Source organism: Heloderma suspectum, chromosome 1 (assembly GCF_057233095.1).
Source record: "Heloderma suspectum isolate Gila_16-S chromosome 1, 16-S_ref, whole genome shotgun sequence".
Classification (NCBI taxonomy): domain Eukaryota; kingdom Metazoa; phylum Chordata; class Lepidosauria; order Squamata; family Helodermatidae; genus Heloderma; species Heloderma suspectum.
This window is the reverse complement of record NC_139458.1, coordinates 71,091,014-71,110,899: the sequence shown is the minus strand read 5'-3', so window position 1 is coordinate 71,110,899 and position 19,886 is coordinate 71,091,014. Positions and strand designations below refer to the sequence as shown.

Sequence of the window (19,886 nt, the reverse complement as noted above, 5' to 3'; positions counted from 1 at the left end):
AAGACGGAGGTACTGTTAGTGGGTGGTTCGTCTGCCCGGCTAGGTGATATTCAACCTGTTCTGGAGGGGGTTGCACTCCCCCTAAAGGATCAGGTTCGTAGTTTGGGGGTGCTCTTGGATCCAGAACTGTCACTTGAGGCACAGCTGAACTCAGTGGCACGGAGCACTTTTTATCAGCTTAGGCTGGTATACCAACTACGCCCTTATCTGGACAGAGATAGCCTAGCTACAGTTATCCATGCTCTGATAACTTCTCGTCTGGATTACTGCAATGCGTTATACGTGGGGCTGCCTTTGAAAACGGTCCGGAAACGTCAGCTGGTCCAAAATAGGGCAGCAAGATTGTTAACAGGGACTGGCCTGCGAGCTCATATTACGCCAGTACTTTTCCAGCTGCACTGGCTGTCAGTCCATTTCTGGGCCCGATTCAAAGTGCTGGTTTTAACATTCAAAGCCCTTAATGGCTTGGGGCCAGGTTACCTGAAGGATCGCCTCCTCCCATATGTGCCTGCCCGGACCTTAAGATCATCATCAGCGGCCCTTCTCCGTGAGCCCCTGCCAAAGGAAGTGAGGAGGGCTTTTTCTGCTGTGGCACCTTGGCTGTGGAATGAGCTCCCTAATGAGGTTCGCCTGGCGCCTACATTGTATTCCTTTCGGCGCCAGGTGAAGACCTTTTTATTTTCCCAGGCATTTTAGCATTTTAGCTTTCTAAATTTTTATCTTTGCTGTTTTAAATCTGTATTTTAAACTCCTGCACTGCTGCTAGGTTTTATTGTGGTTGTATTGTTATATTGTGGTTTTAATGTTCTGTATATTTTAAATTGTTTTATTGTGTGTTGTTTGGATTTAATTTTTGTGAACTGCCCAGAGAGCTTCGGCTATTGGGCGGTATAGAAATGAAATGAATGAATGAATGAATGAATGAATAAATAAATAAATAAATGCGCTATCATATCGCCCCTCAGTCTTCTCTTCTCAAAGCTAAACATGCCCACTTCTTTCAGTCCCTCCTCATAGGGCTTTGTTTCCAGTCCCCTGATGATCTTCGTTGCCCTCCTCTGAATTTTATTTTATTGTTGAGAGATTTAAATAATTTATTCCTTTGAATGTTTGTGTCCTCCCCCGTCCCCTCTTTTCCCTTCCCTGTTAAATGCATCCTATTGCTTGTTTTATAAGTTGCTTACTGATCCCCCCCCCCCACACACACACACACACCTCCTTTCACTGAACAGGTTTCCTGGTGGGGTGGAGGCACAGCACACGAGTTTAGGGTCAGCATCTTTCCCGCTCATCCAATACGGCAGGTATGAACCCAGGTCCCATGGTTTCTACCAACCCACAGGGTTGCTGGTAGGGAAAGTAGGGTTACATTTGGAAACAACTCTGGGACCCGAGTTCATACATACAGGAGTGGATAAGGGACAAAGATGCTTTCCAGATTCACTCAAACTGCGAGAAACTACACCTGATAAGGGCCAAGCCCTTAAGGGACATGCTGTTTAGCCAATATGCCCATGGCATGGTTTCAAGATGATAAAGCTAACCAAAAACCTGTGTGGGAAATGTACAGGAGGAATATGGAAGAATGCTTTACCTGTGACACTGAGCAGGGAGTTGGACTCGATGACCCTCAAGGTCCCTTCCAGCACTATCATTCGATATGGATAGATATGAACTTCATATCAATATGGATAGATATGGCCTTCATCTCCAGATGAAGCCTGCCTGCACTTTAAGATCAGAAAGAGAGGCCCTTCTCATTTGCCCACGCGTAAGAGCAGTCAGGTGGGTGATCACACAGGAGAGCACTGGAAACAAAGCCCTATGAAGAGAGACTGAAAGAACTGGGCATGCTTAGCCTTGAGAAGAGAAGACTGAGGGGAGATATGATAGCGCTCTTCAAGTACTTGAAAGGTTGTCACAGAGAAGAAGGCCAGGATCTCTTCTCGATCATCCCAGAGTGCAGGACACAGAATAATGGGCTCAAGTTACAGGAAGCCAGATTCCGGCTGAACATCAGGAAAAACTTCCTGACTGTTAGAGCAAGACGACAATGGAACCAATGACCTAGGGAGGTGGTGGGCTCTCCCACACTGGAAGGCATTCAAGATGAGGCTGGACAGCTATCTGTCAGGGATGCTCTGACTTGGATTCCTGCATTGAGCAGGGGGTTGGACTCGATGGCCTTGTAGGCCCCTTCCAACCCTACTATTCTATGATTCTGTGAGAGGGCCTTCTCTGCAGTGGCCCCACACCTCTGGAGCAAGCTGCCATCGGGAGGTCTGCCATGCTCCATCACTAAAGACTTTTAAGAAGGCCCTGACAATGTATTATTTTACCGTGGCCTTCTCTTGATATGACTGCTATTGTTCTTGTTACTGCTGTTAGCATTGTTGCTAACACAATTTTATAGACCTCTATCATGTCTCCCCTTACCCTCCTTTTTCCAAGCTAAACAATCCCAGTTGTTGTAACCTTCTCTCATAGGGGAGATGCTCCAGCCCCTTGATCATTTTAGTTGCCCTTTTTCTGCACTTTTTCCAGCTCTACAATATCTTTTTTTAGGTGTGGTGACCAGAACTGTACACAGTATTCCAAATGTGGTCACACCATCGATTTGTATAGGGGCAGTATGATATTGGCAGTTTTAGTCTCAATTCCTTTTATAATTATGCCTAACATGGAGTTTGCCTTTTTTACAGCAGCTGCACACTGGGTTGATATCTTCATCAGGCTGTCCACCAAAACCCCAAGATCTCTTTCCTGGTTGGTCAACACTAGCTCAGATCCCATCAGGCTATACTTGAAGTTGGGTTTTTTTGCCCCAACATGCATCACTTTACACTTGCTTACATTGAACCGCATTTGCCATTTATATGCCCATTCTCCCACTTTGGAGAGATCCTTTTGGAGTGCTTCACAATCCCTTTTTGTTTTCACCACCCTAAATAATTTGGTGTCACCAGCAAACCTAGGCACTTCACTGCTCACTCCTAATTCCAGATCATGTATGAACAGGTTGAAAAGCATTAGTTCTAATACAGATCCCTGTGGGACCCCACTATTTACATCCTCCGCTTGGAGAATTTACTATTTATTCCTACTCTCTGCTTTCTGTTCTTCAATCAGTTACTGATCCATAAGAGGACCTGAACTCTTATTCCACGACTGCTACGTTTGCTCAGGAGTCTTTGGCTTTGGACTTTGTCAAAAGCCTTCTGGAAGTCCAAGTAAACAATGTCTACTGGATCGCCCCTGTCTACATGTTTACTGATACTCTCAAAGAATTCTAAAAGGTTAGTTAGACAGGACTTACCTTTGTGGAAGCCGTGCTGATTCTTTTTCAGCAAGACTTGTCCTTCTATATGCTTACAAACTTTATCTTTAATAATGCCTTCAACCAATTTACCCAAAACAGACATTAAGCTAACCAGCCTGTAATTTCCCGGATACCCCCGAATCCCTTTTTGAAAATTGGTGTTACATTGGCCATCTTCCAGTCCTCTGGTATAGAGGCTGATCTTAGGGACGTGTTGCACATTTGGGTTAGAGGATCAGCAATTTCATATTTGAGTTCTTTGAGAACTCTAGGATGGATACAATCTGGGCCCGGTGATTTATTTGCTTTCAATTTATCAATAAGGTTGAGAACTTCATCTTTTGTCGCCATTATTTGCCTCAGTTCCTCAGACTCCCTTCCTGAAAACATCCGTTCAGGCACAGGTAACTGTCCTATATCATCTGCAGTGAAGACGGATGAAAAGAATTCATTCAGCTTCTCTGCAATCTCCTTGTGCTCATTCAGTACTCCTTTAACTCCACTGTCATCCAATGGTCCAACTGCCTCCCTAGCTGGTTTTCTGCTTCTGATCTATTTAAGGAATTCTTTATTGTTGGCCTTGATGTTGTTAGCGATATGCTCTTCAAAATACTTTTTTGCATTTCTTGTCTGCTTGCATTGCCTTTGTGCAAGCTTGTGCTGCCTTTTGTTTTCCTCACTTGGGCAAGACTCCCAGATTTTATGAAGGAAGCTCTCTTTTCTCTAATAGCTCCCGTAATGCTGCTCGTTAACCATGCCGGCGACCTCTTGGACTTGGTGCTACCTTTCCTAACCCGTGGTATACATTTTAGCTGGCCTTCTATTATTGTGGTTTTGAGTAATCTCCAAGCCTTTTGAAGCGATTTAATCCTCTTGACTCCCCCTTTTAACTTCCTTTTCACCAGTTCCCTCATTTTAGAGAAGTTTCCTCTTTTGAAGTCAAATGTGATCGTGTTGGACTTCCTGGGCAATTTTCCACTTAAATATGTATTAAATCTGATCGCACTGTGATCACTGTTTCCAATTGGGTCAACATTTACATCTCGTACTAGGTCCTGGGCGACACCATTTAGGATTAAATCCAAGGTCTGTATACTGTATTCTGTACCTGGATTACGGAACACCACAGGTGGTAAACCAGGCTGAGGTCCTGCAGGTTGGAGTTGATGCAAAGGAACAAGCTGGATAATTTGTCCATTGGGATGTCGATAGAGATTCACACCACCAGGATTCCTTAGAGGCTGCAAAATCATTCTCTTCCCCTGAGCAAGGTGCATGTTTTGTGGAGGTCGTAAAGTAGGAGAACCTTGATGTACTGGAATCAAAAGCAGTCGTGGTCCCATACGTTTCTCTGCTCCAGGAGGCAACCCTGGAGGACTTGTAGTACCTGTAGTGTTAGGAAAGAACGCTCTTCCAAATTAATCCTTATTTATACAGCAAGATTTACAGACCATTTTATAAAACAACAAACAGAAGAGTCCACTGAATCAGACCAAAAGTCCACCTATTCCACCATTCAGTTTCCAACAGTGGCTAGCCAAATCCTTCTGGGAAGCTTAGAAGCATGGCCTAAAGGCAACAGCCGCCTGCTGTTTGTTCCCAGCAACTGAAAAGTCAACAGCCATCCCAGTTTTGAAATTCAAAACTGGGCTTAACAGAATAAAAATTGATGTCAAATGAACAAGCAGTTAAAAACATTCCCTGGTAATTCTGGGTGGCATCCAATTACCCTTTTCACTCAATGGAACTGCTTCCATCATGGAAGTGGAATGGGGAGGGGGCGATTCCCTTTCCCTCCCTGCAGGCCCCCCCCCATCCTCAAGACATGCTCCTGAGGGCTGGGGGACCCTCTGAAGCAGATTTGGGCATCACAGGGTTAGGAGAGGAGGGGGAAGTCCCATTGTACCAGTGGACATCTAGCTTGCATGACACTGGATTTCACCCTCCTTCTATACACAAAATAATTTATGTATAGATAAAATATACTACAGCAGGCTTTGTAGCCCTCCAGGTGTTATTGGACTCCAACCCATATTAGCCCCAACCAGCATGGCCAATGGTCAGGGATGATGGGAGCTGTGGCTATTCAGATGATGTTGGACTACATCTGGACTGAAGCATTTTTTCTAAACCAGAGGCAAGGAAGGGAGAACCAGCAATTTTCAAGCTCACCTACATTCTCCAAAAATCACTTCAAAGCTCATTTTGGCTCACCACTCTCCCATTCAGATCAGAACTGCGGCAGGGCAAGCCGTTATAGCCCCTATCCCTACAAGTCACGGTCCTATTCTGGTTTGCCTCCTCCCACTTGCTGTATGTTTTTTTCAAAAACAACCAAGACAGGGAAATGGACATGAGAAATGTCACATCTAATTTGGTCCTGAGCAACAGGTCTCCTAGTGAGGCCTCATGATTGTTTCTTTATGCCTGTCAACCACTCCCCTCACACACAACAGACTGGCTAAGCTGACAGTGCTTGGAGCAGCTACAAATAAATGTTCATAGCAAGAACTGGCTATCCGTAGGAGTCTTACCTGGTTTCTGATTCGATAAAGGACTTTTGTGAATTCCTGAGTGTCCTGGACCAACACAGTCAATTGATGAAGACGGTGTGGTCACTGTGGCTGTAGATGCAGTTGTGCTTATGACTGCAGATAGAGATGTTGTAGAAATTGGAGTTGATGTGGCTGCTACAGACTTAGCAAAAGCAACAGTTGCAACTGGTGTAGCTATTCCGGTTGATTTTGTTATTTTAACAGTAGCTGTGGTAGTAGTGGTGGTTGAGACAGTGGTATTTTCTGTTTTTCCAATAGCATTTGCTATAGCAACGCCAGACGGGTTGGTAGCTGTGTTACACTGTGAAGGACTAGTAGTTACAGGAAGTGATGCCACAGTAGTAGCAGCAGCACTAATAACTGTAGTCCCAGAAGAGAGTGGTGTAGATTTGATATTAAATTTCTGTGGGCCTCTCAGAGGTTGGGGAGTTCTAATTCCAGGAATCTTCTGTTGTAGAGCCCCAACTGCACTCATAACCAATTGAGAGGTCACACCATCCAGTAATGGTTGAATAGCTGTAAAGAAAGATTTTCAAGGTCAAAAATATTAATAGTTCTCCTTTTATTATCCATAAAGTATGCAACAGTCAACATGGCATAAACCAAGGACTCACTTTCCTAGACAACACAGTTAATACTTGTCTTATTTTCTTACGACGACCTTATGAAAGGCAGGGTACTGAAGAACCTCTTGGCCTGCCCATCCCTCAGTTGGTTCCCTTGCATGTCCACATGCAGCAACACTTACATAGATTATTACGTGCAATAACAGAAAGAAAATGAAAATGGAACAATGGAAGAGCTATAAATGGTGCTCAAAGAGAGCATAATGGTACAGGATTTGACTTTTTTCATGAATACTATTCAGTGTTGAACTTAAAAAAGAAGCATTTTAGCAGTTCAAAGTTGGCACTTCACTATTCTCTCATACAGAGTTAAAAATTAATGAACAGTGGAATTCTCTACATCAGATGTCTAGAGGGGCAAGCCAAAGGACTCTCAACTGGGGGAAAGAAGTTAGATTCAGGCCGACACAGCAAGAGAAGAACAGACCATCTATTTTTTTCTATCAACGTGGATGGGATTTCCTCCCCACTTCTTCCTCCTGACTTCAGTGTGTGTGATTGGGAAGGGGTTTAAACTGCTTGGCTGTTTAAAGCAGGGATTTTAGCGATGTACTTGGGAAATGAAGTTGCTTAGTAGTGGGGCTATAGGTTGGGGCAAGTATGGCACTGGAGGTTGGACAGGCCAGATAAGGGGAAGACTGGTTAGACATCTGATATCTATTCTGTATTCTGGTTCTTCTCCCAACCAGAGGCTCCATGATTGTCTTACCAGTCTCCCCTTAGGTCTTCTGGTGCTGTTGCTGAATACCAGGGTAAGTTTATAACATCTCCCTCTTCCACGGCATGACTGTGGATGAGGAGGCTGACCTGATATGCATAACTGAGTCCTGGATGGGAGAGCTGGGGGAAAGTGAATCCTTCTCCATTGTGTTTCTCTGGGTACTCAGTTCAGCACCAGAATATGCTCAAGGATTGGAGAGGGGAAGTTGCTGTGGTCTACAAGAATCCTGTTGCTCTCTCCAGAATTCCTGTTCAAGTGAGTTCAACTCTAGAGTGTTCGTAACTTGTGCTGGGCAAGTGGGACAGACTGGGGATTGTGCTGGTATACCACTCACTCTGCTGCCTGGGAGTCTCCCTGCCTGAGCTGATGGAGGTGGCTTCAGACTTTCATGTTATGCCCCAGCCCCCGGATGGTCCTGCGGGATCTCAGTATTAATACTGAGACCACTGGGTCTGGGGCAGCTCAGCACTTCACGGCCACCATGACAACCATGGGGCTGTCCCAACCTGCCACTGGCCCAACACATATAGAAGGACCCATGCTAGACTTTATTTTCTCTACTAGGCAAGATGATAGTGGTCTGAAGGTAGGGATATTGCATCCTGTCTCTTATGGTCAGACCACTTCCTGTTGAGATTTAGACTAACAGTGGCTGCCTCTCTCTGCCAGGGTATGATAGTCTGCCCCCAGAGATTGATGGATTCCAGAGAGCTCTGTGAGATTTTCCTGCTAGTATGACCTACACTCCTGTCAAAGCCCCAGTCAATCTGTGGAATACAGAAATGACTTGGGTGGTTGACATAATTGCTCCCAAGCATCCTTTCCTGCTTTGCACAGCCCATTTAGCTCCCTGATATACACCTGAGCCTAGGGCAATGAAGCAGCTGGGATACATCTAGAACACAAGTGGAGAAAAACTCCAAGCAAATAGAAATGAATACAAGTAAGGGCTCATTATTGAGCCTACTCTGCAGCAGTAATGATTGCAAAGAAGCAATTTTTCTCCATCCCCATTGTGTTCTCTCAAAGTTGCCCAGAAGAACTTTTTTGAGTGGCTCATGGCCTTTTGAAATCTGACCCATATGGTGGAACCCTCAGCGCCATGCTGAGGGAAAAAATCACCTGTACACTTGAACTCCACAGTTGGAACAGATCAATCTATGGAGGTGTCTGGAACACTGTCTAGTCCTATACTGTTGGATGAATTTCAGTTTGTGGGGGCTGAGGATATGGACAAGGTGTTTGGTAAAGTCTGGCCAACCACATCTTTGCTTGACTTTTGTCCTTTGTGGATGATTACATCTCGCAAGGAGGAGAGAACTGGGTGGGTCCAGGAGGTAGTCAACTCCTCTCTTAGAGGGAGAGAGAGTGGTCACAACCTTCTTAAAGGAGGCAGTAGTATGACCACTTCATAGAAACGACCACTGGGCCTGGAAGACCGTAATAATTATAGGCCAGTGGCAAATGTTTCCTTCTTGGGTAAGGTGCTTGAGTGTGTGCTGGCTGACCAGATCCAGGCTTTCTTGGATCAGATTGATTTTTTGAGTCTGTCAAATAAGGGTCAGGCCTGGTTATAGCACAGAAACAGCCTTGGTTGTCCTGTGGGAAGACCTCTGTCAGGAGAGAGATAAGGAGTCCAACTGTGCTGATTCTCCCTGACCTCTCAGTGGTTATCTATATCACCATGGTATCCTTCCGGAATGTCTGCCAGAGTTAGGTGTGGGAAGGACTGCTTTGTGGTGGTTCTGCTCTTATCTGGATGGATGTTTTCAGAAGGTGGTACTGGGAGATTTCTCCCTGACTCTATGGCATCTTTGCTTTGGGATCCCCACAAGGTTCCATCTTCCCCCTCATGCTTTTTAAACACCTACATGAAACCACTGAATGAGGACATTAGGGATTTGCAGTGTGCTGTCATCAGTATGCAGGTGACACAGAGCTCTATTTCTCCTTCTCTTCAGAGCCAGGTGAGGCTGTGGGGGTGATGGACTGGTTCCTAGTCTTAGTAATGGACTAGATTAGGACTAGAAAACTGAAGCTCAATCCAGATAAGACAGAGGCACTGCTAATGCGTGGTTCCTCAGACTACATGAGTGGGATTCAACCTGTTCTAGAGGGGGTTGCACTCCCCCTAAAAGATCAGATGCATAGCTTGGGGGTTTTCCTGGATCCATCACTGTCATTAGAGACTCAAATGGCCTCTGTGGCATGGAGTACCTTTCACCAGTTTTGGTTGGTATCCCAGTCATGACCCTATCTAGAGGTGGATAGCCTAGCTGCAGTGACTGATGCCTTGGAAACCTCCCATTTGGATTACGTAATGCGTAGCATGTGGGGCTGCCTTTGAAGATGACCCAGAAACTTCAGCTAGCTCGAACTACAACCGAAAGATTTCACATTATGCTGGCCCTCTCTCATCTCCACTACCTTCCAGTTTGTTTCCGGGGCCAAGTCAAAGTGTTGGTTTTGACCTATAAAACGCTATGTATCTTGGTACCTGATGGAGAATATCCTCCCATACCCGTACCTTACAGTCATTCACAGAAGTCCCCCTCATTCTGAGGCTCAGAGGGTGGCAATAAGACAGAGGGCTTCTAGCTGTTGCTCACCAGTTCTGGCATACTCTCTCAAGGGAAGCTCGTCTGGCACCTACTTTGATATCTTTTTGGCATCAAGCTAAGACATTTTTGTTCTCCCAAGCTTTTACAGTGATTTTAAGCATTTTAGTAGTGCTAGGGTTTCTGTTTATTATTTAGTCTCTGCAGTGTGCTTTTAATTTTTATATCAAATGGTAATTTAGATGTGTTGGCATATTTATTAGTTTTATATTGCTGATTGTCTTTATTGTGATTTTATTTGTTTTTTTATTATTATATCTTGTATTATTATATTTATCATGTTTTGCAAAATGCCTAGATAAATTTATACGGCGTTTAATAAATAAAAACAATAAAATTGCCTAATGCAGGGGTTCCAAGATGACGCTCCACACACACTTTCCCTCAAAACCGTAGAAGAATATCCCTGGTAGCAAAGGTGTAGAACTATTTATTTATATTCAAAATTGTATCTGAGATTCTCCCTTCTTATGGAGGCACTCAAAGTAGCTAACAACATCCAACAAATATAATTAAAATAACAATAATACATGTCATTAAAATCATGAAATACATGGCACAACAATAACTACAAACAGGAAAAGAAAAAAAAAGATATTAGAAACCCAGTCAATAAATAATACTTCACTTAAAATATTAACAGTTAAGAGCCTGCTGAAAGAGAAGAGTCCTGAAGTGCTGGTGAACACCAGTAAAGAAGATAATTTAAGTTTTGGTGGAAAGGGGTTCAACATAAAGGGTACTGACACAGAAAACGCCTTCTCGTGCACTGCCACGAATCATACCTCAGAAGGCCTTGGCACACACAAGTGGCCTGAATCAGTGTATCTTAAGGAATGGGCAGATTCACATGGGAAGAGATGGTTCTTCAAGTAGCTTGGTCCCAAGCTGTTTAGGATTTTAAAACTAATAACCAGTACCTTAAATGTACTAATCAGTACCCTGAATTGCACCTGGAAATGAACCAACAGCCAACGCAGTTGATACAATTAAGGGTGATATGATCCATCCATGTCAAAATTTTGGCTGTAACATTCTGCACCACTGAAGTTTCTGAGTGGTTTTCAAGGGCAGCCGTACATAAAGTGCATTACAGTAATCCAATTGTGACGCAACTAATGCATGTGTCACCACAGCAAGGTCTAAATGTACCAGAAATGAGGGCTGCTGATGCATTATTCTCACCTGGGCAAATGCAATCCTGAGCACAGCCACTACCTGAACATCTAGTAGCAAGGCTGGCTCCAGGAGTACCCTCAAACTGCAAATCATGATAGCAAGATCCTTCAATATTTTTAGTAGTTTAACCTTTTTAGACTATCATAGAGACTCCTTTACATGTACCCAGCACTGTTTAACTGACCAACATACAAGAAAAGGCAAACAGTTCAGGTCTTTCAGCTTAATGAAACTGAATAAAAATATTAGGCTTCATGAATAAAACTCTAATTTTAATTACCTTGAGTTTAAAATAAGGACATTTTAACATTTAGATTATTAATTTAAAAAATCACAGGATGGCTGTTTAAGAGCTACTGATTGATTAGGACGTAACGCTACACCATAACTCAGCATTACAAGAATGAGCTGCATGCATTCTCCCCTCCCACTCTGGGGCAGATGGAAGGCATTAGAACATTTCCCTTCTGTTTTAAATAAACATAGTTTATCATGCCATCTGATTCCGAACAAATGGTGGCTAATCTTAACTATGGTTTGTTGAAACAAGCCAATTTCATAAACTATGGTTTGAAATTGGCTTCTTTCAATGAACCACAGTTAAGATTAACCACAGTTAAGATTAACCAGTTTGTCCATATTTGGATAGCATGCTTATCTGGGGTTAATCTATAAAATGGAAGTGGAAGATTCTTTCTTCCAGCTGTGCAGGAGGAAGAGAGGAGAGTGGGGAGCACACAAACCTGAGGCTTACTCATTCTCATGATGCAAAACCATGGTTTAGTGATATATCTGAATTTTACTGCAAGATAGAAACAAACATGAGTACAATTCACATTCCGTTTTATGCTTCATACCATTTATAACAAAGAAAGCAAAGTTCCAGCTTACCTTTCTGTCTCTGTGCTGAGGCATGAACGTTTGGTGCTCTTACAGCAGATGGTGATGTAGCTTCACTAGAAAATGAAGCTTTGGAAGTTTCTGGTGTGGGCACATCAGTTGACTGTGGCTCAGAAGCATTAAGCTTAGCATTCGTCGATACCTTAGAGATCACTGTACTGATCGTTGAGAGGTCAAGCATTGTTGGTTGCAGCCTGCCTGTGAGATAAGCAGCTAGCCGACTGGCTGGGTGTAATGCTCCCATCTGTCCCAAAAGAAGTTTGGCTTGAGGATAATTTTTACCATTAACCTGAAATAAAAGAGAAAATGCCGACACTTGCTAACTCTGCCTTTTCAACAATGTCTGGGATCTGATGAGATTTACACAAGGGGCTTGCTCTAGCCCCGTTGAATGCTTTACTTTTTGAAAAGTTCATCCTCATGCCACAAACAGATTTTGAAATTTCCTTCAGTTTCAAAAGCAGTTTGCCACACAGCAGGGATGTCTGCTGCTTGAGGAAAAAAAACCCAGTCTTACGCATCCTTGGGCTCACAGAAGTAGTCTCATAATTCTTGAGAGCCTGGCATGTGTTTCATTTTAAGAAATTACTAAAATAATCTCGCACTGAAAAAAAAGAGAAATGGAATGAAAAATAGCACAGTTCTTTCAATGTGAAGCACATTCATATGTTTATTCAGAGGCCTAGATAAAACGAAACAAAAATCTGAAGGAGTAAGGAATGATGGCACTTACCGTGACGGTTTCTTCTTGTTGCTGTACAGAAGGTCTTTAGGCTGGACTTTACTAGCCCTATTAGCTCAAGAGGCAGGCCATATACTTAGATGGAGCCCCTCCCAGTTCAAACAAGGCCAAGTAACAGGTTAAAAACAGAAACCAACATTAACATACAGGAGATTAGGAAGAAAGACTTCTTGGGGAATGACTGGCACTTGTTCATTATGTTGCAGGAATCTCTATGTGGAGATTAGGTAATGATAAGAGCGGAACAGCCACCAACTGCAACCAAGGGTGGGCACGGATACACTGGATGGGTTCACATGATAATGGAGGAAAAATAAGCCACAGGTTTCAGGGTGGTTTGTAAAGCACCCCAGCCAGCCACTCTCACCAGGTTCAGATGTCACAACAACCTGGTGCGGGTAGTGTTTAATCTTAGGATAAAGAAGAAAAGGACAGGAAGGAACAGGTAAGAGATAAATGAAGGAAGATAATTAGGAAGACGCCTAATGGGAAATAAAATATTTCCCTGGAGAGAGAAAATTGAGCCCGGCTCCTGAACTAGGCAGAGAAAGAATTGGGAGGCGTTTCTCCTCAGGAGGCAAAACTATGAAAAGGCTTAGCCATACAAACTCTTTCTCTTGAGCTGATGGGAGGAGTAATGCTCAGGCTGGATACTCCCCTACACCAGCAGAGAAGTTGCTGATTTCCATCTGCTTGCCAGACATATGTTGAGCAATCAACTGAGGATCAGAGCTATTTATTTACATTTATGTCCTGCCTTTCCTCTAAGGAATTCAGGGTAGCAGACATGCCTCATGTTTCTTCCTATCCCTTTTATCTTAACACTGTGAGTTACATTATACTGAGTTACATTATACATTATGCCTGTTCTTCTGAATTCCAAGAACAACCAATGAACTTCATGGCTGAATGGGATTTCAACATGGGCTCCAGTCCTAATCCAACACTCTTAACATGGGCTATATAAACTTTCTTCACATATATGAACAACATGTAGCCTACTCCTATGCATGCTTACAATGTGTTCAAATGCAGGTTATACCCAATTAAGTATGCAAAAGGACTGCAGCACTGGTGCTACACAGTTCCAGAAGACAGAAAAGTTTCCTGACTTCCCATCAGAGCAAGTTTATGAATCCTTTCTAATTTACCTATCATGTACCGCAAGACACTTTTTTGTATAGGTTTTTTATATATTCAAACATCAAGTTTTACCCTTTCATCCCATTACTGCTTTTTTCTGTTTATTTGAAACTAGCCTTCTTTTCTGCAATCAAATTATGGCCAAAGGGAAGGGACTACTGGCTAAAGTGAACATTTTCAAGTTTACTGTGCATTATAGGTTAATTAAATTGAAGAACGTAGGGAAAACCACTAAACCATTCAGGTATGACCTAAATCATGTGCCTTATAAATATACAGTGGAGGTGATGAATAGATTTAAGGGATTAGACCTGATAGACAGAGTAAAAGACAGAGTGATAGACAGAGCTCTTACTCAATATGTAAACTATAGGGAAATCTTTGGTACTATTCATCTTCCAATAACAACATTTTGGAACCAACCTGCACCATACAGATAAATCCAGGGCTTGTGGCAGTCACTAAATCCATTCACCTGGTGGCTCACCACTTGTGAAGAGATAAATGAAGTGGGCACTATGCTCTGAACCTAAATGTTGAAGACCACAGTAGATTTGCTTAGCGCTTGCTTCACATGAGCAGCTTATCACAAAGAAGCATACCTGGACATAATAAATGGACTTAACAGTACAAATACTCAACATCTCCTACCCATCTGTAAACAGATAAAGCAATTCCATACTCATCAGTGGATTTCTATTCTTTGAAGGAAGGAGGACAGTTAGCATGGGGATAGGGCCCTCCTCCTGGGCCAGGAAAGCAGTCTCCTGATCTTATTTCCAGAGGAGGACGGGTCTCTCCCCTCAACCCCCAGTCACTTCAAACCAAAGGGAACATGCCAAGTAAGACAAAGCCTGAAAAACTAAAGTAACTGAACGAAACATAACCTGCGAAGGCACTGACTGGAAATTAACAGGGGCCTCCAACGGAAATAACCAGTAATGAAACACTAGAGCTTCCTTTTTCCTTGGTTCAGGGACGCCCATTAAACAATCTCTGTGGGATAGATTAGGATGGAGTGGAGCGACAGTCTGCTACTGATACTTTAAGTAAAATAATCCCTCTCCTAATGGGGAAGAAAAATGAAATACCACTCCTGCAGAATTACTCCAAGGAGGGCGCAGGCCTAGATATTCTCTGTCTCAAGAAGAAATAAGTACAGAATTTCCATTTCTCTCTTCAAGTGGAGGACAGCTGGCATAGCAGTACATCCCAGGCCAAGAACCCCAAGGCTAACAGCTCTCTAAAACTGACTCTCTCTAGGACTGCAAAACCCTCTGCAGAACATATCTCCCATCGAGTAGGAGTTCATCTTACAGTATCTGGGGAAAGTATGCACCAATGACAAAACAACTGTCCTACTTATCTCCTCCGAAGGAATTATACTTGCCACATCCTCATTTGTAGCATCATGTCTCTGGGATGGCTTGGAGGCCATACTCTGTAGCATAACTTTTACAACTTGCCATAGAAGAAGGGTGAAGAAAGAGGAGGAGGGTGCTGGGGCTGAGATGTTCTGTCAGCTAGGGCCTATGCAGCAGTGGCTTGGAATGTGCTACAATGCCCACAGTTGTGGAGCGAGTGCGAAAAAATGGTGTTGTGATGGAGTGATCCTTTTCGCCATCTAGATGGCCACTGTGTACCCCAGGGGGAAGCAACTGAGATCAAATCTCTCTCCACTCTCCCCACTGGGACAGAAATGTCTTTGCTTTGTTTTCTTTGTTTTAGAAGAGCTGAGCGCTCATGAACAGGAGCCCTGCCAGAGTCTGCCTGCTTGCAATGGCCTAAATCCAATATATTATTAACAGAAGAAATTGCTGCACTAGTGGAGCTCCACCGCCTCTTCCCATTGTGTAAATGGCTAGTGGACCACTTCGTAGATCTATGATCTGAAAGCAATTGTGCAATTGGTTGCAGAGGCTGAACTTTAGTTGGATTCTCCCCTTGCGCATAGTGCGGAACTTGGTTTCTGCCAGCAGCATAATGAAATCTGCAGTAGTGAAATGACACCAATGGATTCATGAAGGCAGGAAGTCGACTGGGAACCGAGAGGAGAGTTTTCCCTATGGAAATAATGCCAGGAAGCTGCTTTCTCATCCCGGAGGACAGGCCTATCCCCATGCTACCCATCCTATTTCACTCGAGAGAGAATGACGTATTAAAAAAAAAAACAGGTGCTGTGCTAAAAAGGTTCAAGGACACACAAAAAAACCAAAGGCAAATAAACCCACCTGAATCAAACATGAGGGATTCAAATCAGATTTGCACATGTAGGCAATCAGCTTTCCTGCAGGAGAAAGCCCAGCATAAAATGGTAAGCCTTTCTTCCTCTGTTCCCGTAACATGCCAGGTGTTAAGAATGTGATTGTTTCAGTCCTTTTGCATGGTGACAATCTATTATTAGGAGCCTCCAAAACAGAGATCTGAGCCTTTTCGCTCTTATTTTGGCAAGATGGCATGGAGATTTTCACTCGGGACGAATAGATGGGCGTGTTCTTCTCATCCCAGGTTTTGGTTTCAGATTCTAGATCAATAACAAAACTTCCTACTTTGAGGGACTTAGGCATCTTACTCTTGATGTGCTGTGATAAGATTTTCAAGATCTCATTGCGATCTTCCTCCCAGTTGCAATCAGAAACAATCTCAATCAGTTTGGTTGTTCCGCCTGGAGTGGTATGATGAACATAAGAAGTGGATGGATCCCCAGCACTACAGGAAAACCACCAGCTTTTCTCTGGGAAAGAATGGAAATAGGTTTCTGCAATACTGCAGCTTTATATCAACTGGGCACTGAACTGTTATATTATCTCCATCTTCAGCTTCTACCAGCAGCAACCAATTAGATAAAGAGTAAGAGCAACACTTCCCATTTGTAACACAGCCAAGAGAAAGACCTTGGTAGAAACAACTAAGCATTCCAATTTCTCCATAGAAATTTGAACAGCCACATCATCTTATACTGCAATACCAAGTTAGCCTACATGTCTAAGGACTGGATCATGCTTGATCCCACCCCCCACTCTCAAGGGTTTTATATTTGTCAGAAAGGTATGGTGATTACTTTTATCAGTCCCGATCAGCCTGCAGTGACTGGTTTCAAATGCAGCATGGCTATGATATACAAATGAAAATTTGTATGAAAACTTACGAACCATGAAAATTAATTTAACAATTATGCTTTCAGAAATTTAGAACTGTTATGAAAAGTTTTGCATGCATAAAAGCTGCTTTCTCAGTCCTCATAGCCAGTATAAGCATGCACTTTAAAAAAGGATTATCTATCAAGAATGGAAAAGAATATCTCACTGTCAACTCCCACATTTTATTCCTATATTCTAAAACGAAGGACAACCCCACTCCAACATTTAACTGCAACGATATTTGTCACCATTTAAATGTTTAGATAGCCTTGGATCTAAAATAAATTTTTTTTGACCCACTGTCATCACACACTACTCAGCAAAGTGCTGCAAATCCACAAAAGTATATGAATTAAGTCCATAATACAATTCCTCCAGTGCTCAGAATTACAGAAAGCATGCTATACTGTACTGAGACAGTTAAGTGTACATTCTTAATAAAAGAATCAGATTGAAAAATAGTAGCACTCCTTTCAATTCTCTAAACAGGTTCAGACATCATGCTCCTAACTGCTTAATTCTTCCCAACTTTTTAACACAGGGTTAGGCACTGTGGCGCCTGTAGGCACCAGTGGGAACCCCCCCACCTCCACCCAGAAAGCTTTCTTGGTGCCCACTGAAGTGTCCTATCCCTCCCACTTTTAATTTAAAAAATAACTAATTCTCTTAACAACAGCTGGGAGTGCTTCAGAACAAAATAAGGCCTTCAGCACCTACCATCTTTCTTTCCCATAAATGCCTCTGGGTCACACATAGTGCTCAGAGCCATTCTTAGGAAATTAAGATAACAGGCAGCTGCAAAGCAATGTTTTCATCTGCAGCATGCCCAGTCACCAAGAAAAACAGAAAGAAAAAGCAACTCCTGTCACTTCTGACTAATAAAGGGAGGTGGGCTGGGGAGGACTGCAGGAGTGGGCTCAGAAGAGCAGAGGTGAGACAGTGGGGAGCCAGGGGAGCCAAAAGGAAATTAGCAGGGAGGGGAGGCAGGAGAGCAGAGGGAAGCCAATGGGGGCTGTGGGAGCCAGGTGAGAGCCACATGGGGCGTGGGGAGGGCTGTGTATTTGTATGCCTGAATGGATGGGGACTGCATGTGTATGAAAAAGGGCGGAGGAGAGAAAGGATTGGAGGATTTTGGAGGGGGTCCTGGAAAAGAAGTGAGCGTGGTTTTTCCTGTGCTTGCAGTGAGGAGAGTGTGTGTTCCTATGCTGGTTATATGGTTTTGAGTTCGGACGATTACAAGGGGAAAAGAAGCCTTCATGTAGCCACCCTACAACCCATGACATGCAGTAGGGGTTGGAGGGTGGGTATGAAGCCAAATCCACTGCGCCATGCACTGGGTTCACATGACATGCCAACCTGTGTGGCAGCACGGGTAATTATATGAACAGCCACACATGAGGGAAGAAGCCACGATGGCTTCTTTTCCTGCTGTTATCACCCAAACACCCCCATGGAGTATAAGTGAGAGAGATAAGTTGCTTGGCAGGAATAAGGAGGAATGAATTGGCTGGCAGAGGGGAGGGGAGAGAAAAAGCATTTGCCTTCTGTGAAACAGGTTTCTATTGGCACTAAAAACTGTGAATTCAAAGGAGTTGTTTAGTGTGTTGGGGCATCAGCATGTTTAGTGTCTTCTGGCGGTTTACTTGTCTTTTGTGACTAGCCATGCCTCCCAGGGCAAACACTTTGTTGTGGTACCCAATAGTTTTTCAAACTGCTAAATGTGTCTATGGACCCAAAAAGGTTGCCTACAGATTACCTCTACCCACATGCTCACACTTTCAAAAACCTCCAAAGATTGGTGATGCAGGACTTTCCTTTCAGAAGACATACTGATTCTTCCCCAGTAAGATTTGTTCTTCTGTATATGGGGTAGGCAACCTAAATGAAGTGAGCCTGTGGAGATCCAAGCATAGTTGAGTGTAAGCAGCCCACTGCTGTGTACAAATTGAGGGCACCCTTTCTGACACTCTTTCCCAGGCTTTGTAGTTTTACTGCTTATTAAGCTCTTTAATAATTCTTTTAATTCTTCTTTTCTGTTGTTGGTTTTATTCTGATGCCATTTTAACTGTTTAAAACTTTATGTCTATGTTTTATTTTTATACATCACTGTTTTAACTTTGTGAACCGCCTAGAGCACATTTTGTTGATGGGAGGTACAGACGTGCTAATAAATAAATAAATAAATAAATAAATAGGCACTCCAGCTACAATGCCAACTCTCAGCTGGCAAATAGAAGGCTTAATCTATTTCATGGTCAATTCCCTCCCTGCACATTCTATAAGTTCCACAACAATCACCCAACCTAAGGGATCTTGGCCACAATTTGAGAACTTAGGAACAAGCTCAAGATTATAATTCTACCTCCAGGCTCTTTCTCCTCTTCGATTTTAAGAGACTGAGGCGCAGGATCTTGCTCCTGGAACAGGACAGACAAGAAGAGTACAGAATATGAGAAAATAAGCAAACTTGAGTCTGAAAAAAAAAAAACATTTCCAAGAACACATATCTGAAAACAGAGTTTAAATCCCAACAATCAAAGAGTGTGAAATATGACTGTTGCAATGTTTTCCATTTTATAATGGATCACACATGGCCTAACAGCAGGAATAGGGGAGATGGGTCATAAGAGCCATGCTGGATCAGACCAAGGGTCCCTCTAGTCCAGCAATCTGTTCGCACAGTTGCCAACCAGCTGTTGATGGGAAACCCTCAAGCAGGATATGAGTGCAACAGCACCCTCTCACCCATGTTCCCCAGAAACAGGTGTACATAGGCTTACAATCTTTGATACTGGAGACAGCATAAAGCCATCCGGACTAGTAGCCATCAATAGCCTTCTCCTCCAGGAAACCATGGTAGGACCATGTTACATCCTTTCCTTCTCTGCCATGGTCCCAACATCCTCCTCCCCCACCCCCCACTACAGTAGATGCTAATAGCCA

At 43.3% G+C, this 19,886-nt stretch overlaps 1 protein-coding gene across 13 annotated transcripts in view; it reads right to left on the bottom strand.

Moving 5' to 3' along the window:
- The window catches only part of LOC146357376 (MAX gene-associated protein-like), a 92,250-nt gene that overhangs the window by 36,097 nt on the left and 36,267 nt on the right, over positions 1-19,886 (bottom strand). For all 13 annotated transcript variants that reach the window (XM_084846230.1, XM_084846241.1, XM_084846200.1 and 10 more), the window contains 5 exons: positions 19,306-19,360; positions 16,035-16,537; positions 11,910-12,207; positions 5,854-6,390; positions 4,428-4,706 (listed from right to left, as the gene is read on the bottom strand). In XM_084846230.1, the coding sequence (XP_084702356.1) occupies positions 4,428-4,706; positions 5,854-6,390; positions 11,910-12,207; positions 16,035-16,537; positions 19,306-19,360 (1,672 nt within the window). The remainder of the gene's footprint in view (positions 1-4,427; positions 4,707-5,853; positions 6,391-11,909; positions 12,208-16,034; positions 16,538-19,305; positions 19,361-19,886) is intronic.